General features: G+C 39.8%; 1 protein-coding gene across 22 annotated transcripts in view; it reads left to right on the top strand.

The window, feature by feature from the left end:
• The window catches only part of ADGRL3 (adhesion G protein-coupled receptor L3), a 515,916-nt gene that overhangs the window by 229,098 nt on the left and 271,794 nt on the right, over positions 1 to 15,024 (top strand). For 21 of the 22 annotated variants that reach the window (XM_030492003.1, XM_030492008.1, XM_030492007.1 and 18 more), the window contains exons 4-5: positions 11,524 to 11,544; positions 12,269 to 12,482. In XM_030492003.1, coding sequence (XP_030347863.1) covers positions 11,524 to 11,544; positions 12,269 to 12,482 — 235 coding nt within the window. The remainder of the gene's footprint in view (positions 1 to 11,523; positions 11,545 to 12,268; positions 12,483 to 15,024) is intronic. The other variant, XM_030491990.1, reaches the window with a different exon arrangement.

The following is a 15,024-nucleotide window of genomic DNA, read 5'->3' as shown; positions in this document are numbered from 1 at the left end:
GATCCTGCATCTCTTCTCACTGATCAGGGAAACTGTGCCTCAGATGCTCTCGCATGGCTGAGCCGCAGTGCCTGGGTATGCCTGAATTACCTTTGGCATTCTGATTCTCCAAGGGCCTCCTCTGTGTTTTCTGGGCATCCTCAGGTGTCCATACAGCACTGCCTTGTCTGGGGCTTGAAAAAGTCCTGCTCTTTCTGACCCTGTATCTATAGGGGAAGGAGGAATGGAGCCTTTCATCAGGTTATTTTGCTAAATCTTTTCTTTGCCTTTAGCCCTGATACCTCTCACTGGTTTTGCTGGGCAATTGGATCCTGGATTTTGTTGCCAGAAGGAACAAAAAAAAAAAAAAAAAAAATAGGAAGGGGAAAAAATCTTCCATCCATCATAGTTCTTTGCAGTGTTGTTGGTTTGTTGGTTTTTTTTTTTTTCCCCTGAAGCAACTTAGATTGTTTTTTTTTTTTTTTAAACCACTTTTTCATTGAACTGGTGAGCATTGTACCCTCAAATACAGTGTATCTGCATGTGTTTTTACCCATGCTGGATGGCTATCTTTATCTGTGCCATTGTAGCTCCTGTCCCTAATCTGCATGAATTTCCTCTTTTCTTTAAAGTGTCCTTTGGGGCACAGACCCTCTTTTTGTTCAGCCGTGCACAAGGATTGACTGTGAAGGAGTCCTGCGCTTTCCCACAGGACAAGTAATAAATCATAATATCCAGCACTGTAGGGACTTTCATAAAACAGGGTTGCCTTTTAACTCGTACTGGGTTGTTGTTTTACTGAGCACAATGTCTCTGTGACTATTCATACTTGTTACTGTTGCTTTTTAAAATGCTTTGCAGACTATTGTTAACAACTTTTGAAGGCTGGAGTGGAAAATGAGTGGAAATGTGTATCTTGGCATCCTCTGATTACTTTAAACTGAAATTGTGGGGTGCAGAGGGCAGAATGAACAGTATTTTTTGCAGATAAAAATGTTATAAGGCAAGTTTGTCCATGCTGCTTTGCCCCAGCTGTCCTGGCTCGGCAATGGCAGTCCTGGTGGTGCTGCAGGATAAATACCACCTCCCTGTTGTGAATCCCAGGAGTTCTTGAAGCTGTTCATTTGACTCTCCTGGGAGCAGTTAATCTATTCAGAGTGTTTCTAGGAGCTTACAGGTGAGCATTCTTGGCATATTTTTTTGTGGCTCACCTTGAAATGGGCAGTATTGTGCATGCATATGTATTTTATATGTATATTTATACACACACGTATGTATGTATATAGTGTTTCTGGAGCAATGTTTGCACAGGCTGCATTAGGTGGAAAAATAATTAACCACAGTGTTGGCTGTGAGCAGGCTGGTGTGATAGGAAACTTCATTCAGGATTTTAGTTGTGGTTCCTAGTAAGTGAACTATTTTGTGAAATTAATTTTTAATTCATTAGTTTTAGTGTTTAGCTGTTTTCCGCTGAGAAGAAGGCATATCTAGAAGCAAAAAATATGTGATTTCTCTAAAAATCTGCTCTTATTTGGAATACATTTCCACCTGGAGCAAGTGTGTGTATTTGAGCTCATCCCACAAATTTAATTCTCCTGTTGTTCTATATTTTCAAGACTAGGGGTGAAGTGAATAAAGTTTGCCACTGATCAGATGAAGGCGTATGCTTCTGCAAACTTCTTTTTAGCTGTCAGTATATGTGAAGTGAAATCTTTGATCGTTTGAGGTCAGAGGAGAGTTACATCACAGACTTTGGGGAGAGTCGTGATTCAGAGGGTTGCAAAAAATGGCTTGCCACAGCCCTCCTGTTAGCATATCAGCAAAAAGGAAATTATATTTCCATGCTTCTGTTTCTGAGATGGAGCTCATAGATGTCATGCTATGGAAATTGTCATCCAGCAGTTGGAGACTGGGTTATCTTTGTAGATTACTCACACATCTTGCTGATACATACCCACTGGTTACTAAAAAATCAGTGACCTTTAAGGTGTGCTGCATAGGGGACCCCAAATTTCATCTTTCCACGTAGAAAACTGCACCTTCCATTTTGCCTTATACATATATATCATGCAATTATAGAAGTGTGTGTATATATATAAAATACATATAAATATGTAAAGCAAATATGTAAGTAAATATCATATAAAATATATGATGGACCGCAATCATATATTGCGGGAGGAGGCAAGATCTTAAAGCAGTCTCAGACTTCTTTATAAAACTTTCCCAGAGTTATGGCTAGTGGAAATAACAAATTCTCTGTTTTTATTTATGGCAGAGATTCAAAAGAGCTGTGATGGCTGAAACACCAAGAAAAATCACAGTTAGTTATTTAACAATCTACAATTTAGCCAGATTACTTCCTGAAGATGGCTAGACTTCAAGGTTTAGGTAAATTTTTGTAAAATTAACTGTAAAGGAGTCATTCTTGGCCTTCAGTGATGTAAAGCAATTGGTTTAAATGGTAAATATTTGAGGCCACAGACGTTTATACAGGTATTTGAATGACAGGCTCTAATACTTAAGGCAAAATTCTTCTGTTTTTCCTGCCTGTCTTTTTCTCTGGACAGTTCGTCATATTTCACACAGTTTATCTTTCTGGACAATACAAACTTAAAATAGCTTTGCCGCTCTAATAAACAAATCCATGAACAGTACAAAGTAATCCTCAGTCTGCTGTTTATAAGTGCCTTTAATAATGCAGATATTTCTGCAAGAGCTTTAATGTTTTCCTTCAGAGGCTATTCAGGGAACTATAAATCAAAATTTAACTTTGAGGAGGTGTTACTCGGTAGGAATCTATTGTTTGCTGTCATTCTGCATTTCAGCAAAGTGCCAAATACATCCAACCTGTCTGATCTGCGTCAGCCTTAAAAAGGATTTCTGAATCTGCTGAGTTTGGTTGAGCTCTGTCTTGTTTGGTTGAGTTGGATTTTTTTTTAGTTTATTCTTTTTTTTTTCATAGTGGTGGTTGTTTGGCTAGGTTTTTTTTTTCCTGTTGTGAGATAAAAGTCAGATCTGTGCTCTGTTGTATGCAGCCATCGTCCATGGCAGACCATCTCTGGCTTGTGAGGATGCATCTGGGTCTTGGTCCCTCAGATTATCCTCATCCTCCTTGCTTGTATCTCAGGGCTGCCACCTCCCAGTGCCTGGTGGTGCAAATGATAGAGAAGAGCATGTCTTCAGCCCTTAGGTGTTACCCGTCTGGGGACACCACTCGATCCTGCTGAAGCCCAATCTGATGACATAGCTAAAAAAGCTCTACTGGTAACAGGAAAGCTATTCCAGATTTGCCTTATTTTAGCAAGGGTAGGCAATTAAGATAGTGTTTTAAATGGAAACAATAATGAAGTGTAATATTAAATGAACTTACAATTTAATATGAAGTCCAAAACCAAACATTCTTTTTACTTAATGTTCTCATACTTGTTTGTTTAACTGTCTCTATGATTGTATCTACTATGGTGGTTTATAAGTTTTTATCTGAGGAAAAAAAAATAACCTTACTGGCTAATAAAATTAATCTTAATGGCTACAATGAAAAGCTACAGTGGAGTAGTTTAAAATGGGGTGAATTTTGTTATTACTGAAATTTTACTTGCTTCACCATATTAATTTGTGTTGCATTGAATTTGAGACTTCAAAGTTGTTCAGTGATATCAAAGCTTCACTGTTTTGGGTTTGGGTTTTGGGGTTGGTTTGGTTTTTCTGGTTTGGTTTGGTTTTCTTTTTTGAGACAGTGAAGTGTCTGTTGTAACAGCAGTAGCTGAGTTGGATAAGTAATAAATGGCATGGCCTTCCTTATTGAAGACGCTGGTGTGAGTCATGATATGTGGAGTTGTGGCACGGAACCTAAAGCTTCCTTTATTGAGAACACAAATGTCTCAGTGTTATGAACTAGGTTCTGAAACCCTGATGTTTGAAGTAATGTCACTGTTAGACTGGAGGGCAAGTTTAGCATAAGGGTTGATTATATATCATACGTAAGCACTGAAGTGCAGGGCTTTAACCTCAGGTGCTTTCCCTGTCTGTGCACCATTTTCCTACGCTTGAAAGTTAATTCATGTGAAGGAAGCCTGTGAATTTCAAGAGCGATCATACCTGAGTATCTTCTTGTGCGTGCATGTTGTTACAAATTAGATGATCCGCTGTGATGGGAAGGATACTTGGGAATACCTTTTTCCCACGATGGGGCCTAATATTAATGCACTTGTATTCAACCTTCCCCTTATAGATAGCGTTTCATCTGTCCGTTGTTCTCAGCCTGTTGCCTCTGCTTTTAATTAAATTAAGTGACATTTAGCTTGAGCTGGGACTGTGCTTCTGACCTCTGATTTGAAGGTAGGTTGTCATGTATTTTTTGAAAAGCACCTTAAATTCAGCCTTACCTCCTTGCTTCTAAAATATTTTGCTTCTTTTCTATGACCTTATCTGACCTTTTTTCTGAGCTGTTTCAACTCTACCAGCCCAGCAGAAACCTCTCTTCTCCTCTCTTCCTCCCTCATTTAGTTTCTTTGTGGACTGAGTTGACCTGCCTCATGAAAGGGGTCCAGCGAGCACCAGAACTGGGTGCAGGTCCAGCAACTGAACCATGACAGGATATATGCCTGGCAGGTGGAAGCAAGGACCCACTCTCCCTTTGACAACAGTGACTTGGTAGATTTGGCTTACTGTAGACCACTGCCTCCTTAACAGCATGGAGGGTAACGGTGACCCATAGTGATGCCTTGCCTTGCAGTGAGCTCCAGTGTAAATATTAGCTGCAGAGGTACTTACCTTTCTGTAAGTGGGAGATTTGTAAAAAGGTGGCTTGTCGAAAGAACATTTGTTGCAATTCTCTGAGTATTTCCCATCACTCACTAATGAGAATGGGAATGGGGAAACAGAGAGAGAGCGCAGTACTGCTTGTTGCACTGCTTTCTTCACCTAGGTCTGGTTCAGTTCAATCCCACATCTCCCTGGGCCAGTCTGCCTGCTTGCCTGTCTCCCTTTTACATGTCCTCAGCCAATTCCTACTGTCAGACTATTCCATTCATAGTTACCATCTGGTTTCTGTGGTCTTGCTTGTTCATCATTTAATCTCCTTTCCTTGCAATGACCCCTTTCCCTTGAAAACACCCATCCTTAGGTGCGAATGTATCTACTTCCTCTTTCTTCTGGTGGATTTATTTTCTCTTTACCCCTGTAGGAAAAGCCAATCTAATACTTAGCAAGCGTAAGAAAATCTATTATTTCTTACTAATGAGAATAGCCTCTCCATACTTTGAGTTAGGGTTTGGGAAAATGAGGGGAGAGAAGAAGGGTATTTACCAGCTGAGCGTGGCAAGGAAATGAGGAATATCAATGGTATGAAGTGTGAGCAGCAGAAGTGCCCCAGGATGTAGATGTCTGGTGCTTAGTCATCTGGCTTTCTGGGCTGCCAATGGGTGGTTGAAAGGGCCAGTTGTTTCTGCATTGCCCTTTTTAGAGCTGACCTCTAGGGTATCTAGAAATGGGGAAGAAGGGTATCTGCATGGAAATAAAAGATACTTTCTGGGAGACTGGTGCTTGAGGGCAAAGAATTGCTTCAGAGATGTGCCATTTGGGCTTGTCTAGGCTTTTAGTTATGCTCCTGTTTGCATCCTTGGCTGTGTCACCTTGGAAAATGGACATGTCTCTGTGTGGGTTTGGGAGCCCATATAGAAAACCTGTTCTGTTTGCTACACTCTTCTCTTTTGTATCCTCTTCATCATAGGGGAAGGTGTCCAATATAAACATGCTGCTGAACATCTATTGTATTTTCACTCACATAACCTGGGAGCAAATCCATAGCAAGTGTCACTTCAGTGTTATAATAGGGATAGATTAAGCATTTTATGGAACCATAAGATAGTTGACCTCAATCTCCACATAAAATGTACAGGGAAGGGCATAAAGAGTGTTTTAGCTTTAATTTGGTTGCCATGGCTGGGGTGTTGCACAGCAAAGTGTCTCTCTTCTGTCTTTTTTTGTATACTCCATCCCATCTGGTAAGGGCATGCTCTAGCTATTTGTGAAGTCTGTTCATGGGTGGCTGTATGCTGGGTAAAGGGGATCACTGCTTCTGGTGAAGGTGCCCAAAGGAAGGTTGCAATTATTATTCTTTTTTTATAACCTCTATAAAATAAGAGAGTCCAGGATAGCCTGGGGAAATGTGGGTGTTTGAGTCACATGGGGAAACCCACTCTGAAGCCTAATTCTTTACTTTCAGAAGAATTTACCTTGTTCTCGTGCTTTCCCTAGCAGATTTTGGAGTGCTTTATGGAGGAAATGAGATAATTTTCCCACTTTTTATAGAGGAGACAGTAATCAACTGAGGCACAGAGGGGGAAGCTGGGAGTGGAGACCAGCATTGTCCGGCTCCATCCTGGCATTGCTGATGGTTCCAGCCGTTTGGCCACACCGGCTGCCTTCACTCTTCATTTCCGTCCCAGGGGAGCTGGATACGGATGTTGCAAGCATTTTCTGCAATGTCTTGGCACTAGCTGTTGACTATAGAATGCATCTTTAGTTTCTCTGCAGGCTAAAAGCAGAAGAAAGGCTTTTCCACCGTTACCCTAGAAAAGACAGAGTTATTTGCTATTTAATTTGTTGTCAGCATAGGTAGAGAAAGTGGGAGAAAGAATAGTATTTCCATATTTGTGTATTAATTACAATTTTTCAGAGAACTTTGAACCAACCAGGTTTTTTTAAGCTTGTCAGAACAAGATTGATATTTGTTAGCAATGAAAATACTCACGAATGGGAATATAGTGCATTGGAGAAATGTTTGTTGTCGCTGTCTTTAACCTGAGTTTTGTTTGCTACTGGTGTCATCGTTGAGATCAGAGACCAGGTATAATTTGGCTTAAGGAAAAGGGAGACAGAGAAGAAGCACTGAGCTGTGTTTGCACGCTGCAAATGAATGCACTAATGAGACTTTGTATCTTAATAGGGAAAAGTAGAGCCCTGACTTAGAAAAGCACTTGAGCGTGTACTTCTTTTCAGGGAGTGACAGAATCATATAGGGCCTATTGACTCTACAACTGAAAGAGGTTTCAGCTTGTACCCATATCTGAGTAAGCTTTAGAATAAGGGGAGGGAGGGATTTTTTTTATTATTACTTTGTTATTTTTTTTTCCCCACAGAGTTAAGGTGAACTGTGGGAGTATTAAGTGCTGCAAAATTACAAACACAGAAGCATTCCTCCAAATTAGTAGGAAACCTCTTCCCCCAGCATACTGTATTTGTCTTTGGGAACAGTAAATCACATATTTAGCTGGGCAGACCAAATCATGCGCAGAGATTGTGAAAATAATTATCTATTTCCAGCTTTTGTTTCACTACCTTAAAATATGCACTGAAATTTCACCCTGAAAATTCTGAGCCAGAACATGATTTTTTCTGGGAAAATTGCATATAAAACCTAATTAAAAGCATCATCCCACACTTTTCTTTTAAAAGTACATCTATTACCATCATGCCTCTAAACGTAACAGTGCTCAACAAGTGTCTAGCAGCCAAGAAGACACATAATTTAAAGGCTATTTCAGCATTTGATTAAGCACACAGTGATAACTACAAGCTCATGCCCTGCAGGCATGACAAGAGGCAATTATGTTCTGAGGTCAAAAGCGAGGGGGAGAAAAAGCACAAGATTTTGATGACTTACTTAATTTTCCAGCTCCTGAAATTAGCAGAGACAAAGAAGTTCTAAATCGCCCAGATAAAATACTGTCATTATCTGTTGCTGTTTCACCCTTTGCTCTCACTTTTCCCTGCAAAAGCTCAGGAGGAAGATTTTCCACCAAATGGCTGCACTTAGAAAACTCAAATTGGCACACATTTAAAATGTTAAAAAGAGTGTTTTTCAAAATCTGTAAGTTCTGCCATATGTATTTAGATAGCTGTCTGCACATAGGATCCTGGAAAAAGACACCTGTTTTCCAAAGTAGTGAGCAGCCATCAGCTCCTCTTGACTTCAAGCCAACAATTAGGTCACTTATTTAGGAGATTAAATAAGGAGTTCAGCAAAAGGCTGCAAAGATAGGAAGCTGCTCAAAGGAGAGAGAAGTGTACTAATGAATTAATACAATTGTGCTGCGTATTTTATGGATGGACTTTGATGTATATTATTTCATAGCAAAAGGCAAAAAAATCTTTGCTCTTCACAAGAAAACTGGTAAAAATGTTTAAGTAAGATTATCATATAGGGATGCAACATCGAGAAATGTGCTTACAAGGAATAAAGATTCAACCTCTAATCTCCCTTCAGAATATTTACTGCAGATACGCGCAAAAAAAAGCCATGCAGAGCAACTGATTTGGTGAAGGATGGCAGAATGGAAAACACACCATTGCTTTCTCTTGTCATATTGTATTACAGTATTCAACTATTCCTACAGTTTGTCCAGAGTGTCACATTTCTTTTATGCCATATAACCAGCAAATAAATGTTGACTCCATGGTACATGATTCAAGGACTGTAGTGATAGGACAAGGGGTAACGGGTTCAAACTTAAACAGGGGAAGTTCAGTTTGGATATAAGGGTAAGGCTCTTTACTGTGAGGGTGGTGAGGCACTCGAACAGGTTGCCCAAAGAAGTGGTAAATGCTCCATCCCTGGCAGTGTTCAAGGCCAGGTTGGACAGAGCCTTCGGTGACATGGTCTAGAGTGAGGTGTCTCTGCCCATGGCAAAGGGGTTGTAATTAGATGATCTTAAGGTCCTTTCCAACCCTAACTATTCCATGATTCTATACCATAGTAAGATGTCTGTAAGAGAAAGCTGTCCTTCTAATGGCAAACAATTAAGTGATTATGTGAGAAACAAAAAGGTGAATTCCAGTAAAGCCACATCTGGAAATATTTGCATCTGTCCAGAGATTCTTTAATGGGAAGCTGTATACGAGCTGTTATTTTTGGGGAGGAGTATTTGGTTTGAGTTTGTTTTTTTCTGGGGAGTTACTGGGGGCTGACATTCATGCAATTTTAGTAAATCTGTGCCATAAAGTCTCATGTACAGTAAGAGCTGTCCAAGATATAAGAAATGTGTTCTCACACCTGGTTCAGAAACATATAACAGCTTTTACTAAACCGTTGTATTTTCGTATTAACTGTGAAATCCTCCACCAGAAGCTTGAAGTACTGCATCATCATTGTCGACAGAGCTACTGTGAGATTAGGCTGCTATCTTTGCCCTCAGATAAACTTCTGTTTTAATAAAATCATATTGGTGGTAGGAGTTCCTAACGTCTTATTTCCAACAAAACACAAGAGCTAAGATTAGCTACATATGTACAGGATTGCATTTGATAAAAATAAATAGGTTGTACGAGTCAATTCTCAGTTAGTTTCTGTGATTTTGAGGTTTTTCTTTCACCGCTGCATTTAATGTATGCTTTCTTTGAAAATATAGAATAGTTACTGCAAAAATGTGTAAGAATTAACATAAAAAAATATATTTTCTGAAGCGTGTGAGTCAGAGGTTTAAGTTTTGTTTTCTATAGTAAAAAAATAGTGTTAGCAATTGTCTTTGCCATTTCTGTAGTCTACATTAGCCTCCTAGAGAAAAGGATCCAAATTGTCCAAGGACTGGTCCAAACAATAACCCTGAACAGCTAGTATTGACTGTAAACCTCATTTTGCCATTTTCTTGGCAGTAAATAGAAGTCATCTATGCATATAGCAGGAGGAGGGAGGGCACTTGGCATCAGTTTTGTGCCAAAAGCTGCTAGAAACCTTCTGCCTCCCGTGTCAGCAGTCTGCTCAGGTTTAGTATGGTAGAGGCTCAGAAAGAGAGCTCACCAAAGCTCTTTTCCAAATCAACAGCCTGGCCTCAGATGTTTGTTTATGGTTGCATTTTTCAACTCTAAATACTTCTGAAAAATGTGTTACTAATTGATACATGCCTACGTACAAAGATATTTTAGAAGCTTTGGTTCCAATCACATTTCAGTAATTTCAAAGTAACTGCATCAGAGTGTGAATCTTAGTTCACGTGGACTGTCTGAGAGTAGAATCAGATTCTTTGCTTTGACTTCAGTGTTCATTTTGGACAAACTTGGTTTCTTTTGAAATTACCTTCTAGAGTTTAGCTCCTAACTGGGCTTGTCAATGCCAAAGGTGATGTAGGCAAATGTAAACTCCCCACTATTGCCATAGAGTATGGTGTTTTGCAGAACAGGGGCTGCTGTGGACAAACCCTTTTAAACAGACTTAAAACCTCTTGATAGTGTTTGTAGGGGAGGCTAAATTTGCTGGGCTTACTGACTGCCTTTCTGATGAGCTTCACTTCGATCAACTATTGTCTCTAACTTTGTTGCATCCTTCCTCCACTCACCTTGTCGTTATTAGTAATGTAAAACCAAGGGTAAGAATGAGGTATTGCATTTCAGAGATTTGCGCTTGCCATCCTGGCTTCCTGCCTTCTGTAACAGGAGAACGTGGGCACAGTAAGAATTTACTGCATTACACAAATGTATGGTGCAATATGAGCTCAGGGCAAAACTGTTTCTCTGATCTTGTGGATGGAGGGCATCTTATATGATCCAAACCCTAAAGCTATGTAATTTTAGAAGCTGTTATTCAAAAATAATTGCATATCTGTCTTGGGGGTTTTGCGATTAGTCCGCAACTTCTGGCACATCGGTAAGGATCTAATACTAGAGTAATCCCTGCAAACTTACAAAAATGAGAATGTTTATCTTTCAATAATACAAATCTAAACGAGACAACTGACATTAATAGAAGGCTTCGTGGAAGTTAGAGTAGTATGTTGGATTGCTGTCCGCTAGACAGACAGAGCGACATTGATACAGTTAAGGGGTATACTGAGAAACATCAGTACGCTTTTATTTCCATAAGCAAACTTAGTGTGCATGTACTGTGTGGAAGTTTTATGTGATGGGACAAAAGCACAATGGAAGGGATTTTTGGTTTTGAGGAGGGTACTTTGGTGGTTTAATAGTGGGGCCGGAGGGTAGTGAGTTCTTGAAAGGTGCTTGGTGGCAGATGGGCTCTTGATCTGGTACAGGGTTAAACCTTCCTTGACTGCTCTGTGACCATCACATGGATACAGGCTTAGTTTATATGTTGAGTTTTATGGTTGGAAGGAGTACAAAATGGAGCTGAAAGGTCACATTGTCCCTGCAGCTGTGGAAACTTTTTTGGTGTGGACGATTTTTCGTTCTTGTGGAAAAAGGAAAGGAAAAGGGTTGGCTATTGTTTCCGCTCATGGCTGGTATGCTCGGCTGGTAAATCAATGTATTTGGTTCCCAGGTTCACCATGTATTTCCTGTGAGATCTTCTGGAAGCTGCATAACCCTTCTGTGGTTGAGATGAGAAAGACAGTCTATACTTCATCTGGATATTTGGGGGATTAATACATTGAAGTTTTTTAAGCTGTTGAAGATCTTTAGATCAAAGAGGCTGTAAAGATCGGAAACATTATTGCATTTTGTCATGTCATGAGTTTATTCACTAATACTTTAGGGCTTTGTTTTCAAGGTTTCTCAAAGTGTGTTTCTTTTTTCTTTTGCAAACTGTAGCCTGGATTTCTTTTAAAACAGGTAAGATTTCTGAGAGCTCTTTAAATTAACTTTACAAGTGTGTGCCAGTATTGAACATCCAGGCAGATCCGACACAAAGCTGAGACTGAACTTTAATCACCCAGTGTCCTATATATTGGCCTTTCCATAGAAAATATTGCTGCAGGGTCCAAACTTTGGGATAGTTGCCAGAACCTGCAGGCCATCCACTGGCATGCTGCAGGCTACAGGAAAAGCCATTAAGCTCATGTTTTCTAAGGACCAAGAAAAAGGAACAGGAGCAATGCAGATGTTATTACACCTGCAGGAGGACAGATGCAGTCTGGCTGAGCAGGTGAGATCCTGGTGTTTGGATTGCTTGTTGTCAGAAAATTTCCCCTGGTGGATCAGGTACAACACAGGACTGTAATTTTGTATAATCAAAGCCAACTAGCTTTTTCACCTGGTATAAGTAGAAGTAATAACAATGCCACAGCTGCTGTTGATTTCTAAAGCCCTGTTTAAAATGGATCATTAGCTTATTTTTGAGATGAAAAAGTCAAGTTGCTGGGTGGAGAAGTGATTTCTCTGGGCCACCAGCAAGCCAGGGATTGGACCTCATTTCTGCAGATCATATCTCAATGATACCAAAACTATCTCAGTACAGCATATGGATAAAACCTGCTGCTAAATGTCGTTCTGCTTTTAATCCTTGCCTCAGTGTGGAAAGTAAATGTTTGCTGTCTTTCTGTGTTAATCCTTGCAGCTTTCAGCCGTGCCCCGGTCCCCATGGCTGTGGTCCGAAGGGAGCTGTCCTGCGAGAGTTACCCTATAGAGCTTCGCTGCCCGGGAACAGATGTTATCATGATCGAAAGTGCCAACTATGGGAGGACTGATGATAAAATCTGTGACTCTGATCCTGCTCAGATGGAGAATATCCGCTGTTATCTGCCAGATGCCTATAAGATTATGACTCAAAGGTACAGTATTTAATATTCTTTGTTTGCTGACTGTTGTTTTTTAATCCAGTATGTACACACCAATTTGTGTGTGTGCATGAGAAAATGCAGGTACTTAGTCTCTATGTACATGTACAGAATTACAGCTATCATTGCTTGACTGTGGGTTTAAAAGAGTTGGGTTAGTGTCATGCAATATAAATAATACCTGCTGTAAGTACTACTAATCAGTTATCTTGATGCTGACTGCATCCCGATTTTACCTCTGAAATACCTAAATATCAAAGCTCTTAGTGAACTTGTAAGTGGAGTCTTTCTCAAATGCACATTCACTGTTTTCTGTGCTGTTTAAACAGATGGCCAGTAATCTCCTTTAAACAATTAATAATTTGTGTTCAGAATAACATTTACATTTATGAAAATACAAAAAAAACCCAAACCCAGTCTTCATCATTCCTTGTGGTGCCAGGCTTAGTTTTAGGGAGGATCTGAATTCCCAGTCAAGAATTTGCATTCACATTGCAAAAGGTTTTGCAGAAGGTTTGCTGAATTTCTGTATAATGACCATTACTGCTAAGTGTGACTACTGCATCTGGAAATGGTAATGAAGATATATGCCATGTAGACAGATTCCTGTGTTGCAGAGCCAGGGCGTAAGAATTTATTCCAACCTAGAGGTATCCTGGGTATGGAAAGCCTGTAAGTGTTGCTGAATTTTTCAGGGTATTTTCTGGCACAAGAGGTGTTGTGGGAAGAACAAGTCAAGTGCTTGACATGTAATTGCATTCAGTACATTACTCCTAATAACTACACATGAATAATTTTTCAGTACATTTGGCTCTTAATTAGTAATCAAAATTAGTATTTCAGGGTATTAATAATGGTATTGACATAGGAAAAGTGTTGCTAATTGAAGGCATGACAACAGTGTTTGCATGGTGACCTAATGGCTAAAGCAGTGCAAGGTTTCAGTGGAGTATCTTACTATTGTTTGCTGTGAGACACTTTGCACTAAAAATGGAGTTCTGTGAGCAACACAAAAGAAAGCATGAGTTTCATCTATATTTGACATGCTAACAGCTATTCTTTGAGCTCCCTTTAGAACTGCTCTATGTCAAGGATTTAGATCTCAAAATGCTGAGAGGTATTATGAAAAATGGTTCCTATAAGCCCATTATTTAAGTCGAACCTCCTTGCCTATCTGGTTGAAGTCCTGTTTGTAGGATTGTGCTGGTTACATTTTTCAAGAAAAATGAACATGCCATCAGCCAGTCCCTTGGATTTGGCATGGTTTTAGTGGAATTACTGTAATTCTTCTGTTCAGGTTGTTAGTGGCGTCAAGCAGAAACCCTTAATCCTCTGCATATTGGCAGAATAAAACTATGTCATCCCCTTTGTGGGCCATTACAGAGAACAAAGTATTAATATTTTTATATGTATGCAGTAGCATCCTCCAGGCACTAGCTTCCAAGCCAAATGCAGAGCTCTGCAATCTTCTGATCAGTCCCCACATGTAGCAAGTCTGCAATAAACTTTAGTCCTTTGGTCAGGGAGGGCACATAATCGTGTGTGCCCATGGTGCTAGGATGAAAACTCATGTTGATTACTCAGCTCCTGATATCATCACTGCGAACTCAAATGGCTTAGCAGAGAGTTAGCAGGGAAGTGCATCTCTCGGTCAAAGCATCTCTGTTTTCCCATTTGGGCAGAAATGGTGCTGTAGAGAATGGCCACTGAAGGGGAAATTTCTTGCAAGGGAAAAGCAAATCCCTACTGACTGAATATTATCTGTGAGGCCTTGCCTGATGCTGTTTATCAGTGGTCAGGCTCAAGAAAGGGTTGGTGGCTCTTTCCACTTAAGACATTTGATGATCAATTTCCACAAAGTTTACAGTCGTGCTATTAATTGGGTACTATTGAGTTTCTTGAAAATAAATATAACCTGATTCTAGCTAAAAGGCAGGTTAAAACAAGAAAAGTACTCTACTTTGCATTTTATGTCAGTCTCATCTCTTTTTAATCTCCATTAATTCAAAGAGTTGAAACAATTTAAAAATGAAACCATTAAAATGAAATATGTTCTTAAGATGCAAGCTAGTCTGCCAGCTCATGGCTCTGAGTATGCCTTATAGCTGAGCCTCTGAAAAAAGTACTTTAAAAGGGGAATTGTGACAGCCTAGTAGTTGTGACACTAACTATGGCATTTTTTTCTAAAAGCCTCTACCTGTGAAATTAATAAATTCAGCAGTATTTGGGTGGTTTTGCAGATGAATTCAAGCTTTAACACAATGATCTTGTCTTTGCTAATGCTGCAGGGAAGCAGCTACTGGGAACTAAAGATCCTCATGACAGTGTAAGCTGCATGGCAATTGAAGCTGTGTATAGAAAGAAAAACAATATGTGCAGTAAATTCTTATTATGAATTATTGCATTCATAGATACATGCCTTGTACGTTTTAGAGTAAGTTGTCTAACTGCTGGCATTTTTTAGTAAGCTATGCTGTACAGCCAATTTAGGCACACTTTGGCATGGCTATGGGGAGGGGGAAAGGGAAAGGTGAGA

Source organism: Strigops habroptila, chromosome 7 (assembly GCF_004027225.2).
Source record: "Strigops habroptila isolate Jane chromosome 7, bStrHab1.2.pri, whole genome shotgun sequence".
Lineage (NCBI taxonomy): Eukaryota > Metazoa > Chordata > Aves > Psittaciformes > Psittacidae > Strigops > Strigops habroptila.
Note: the sequence above shows the minus strand (reverse complement) of the source record. Positions and strands in the feature narration are given on the sequence as shown.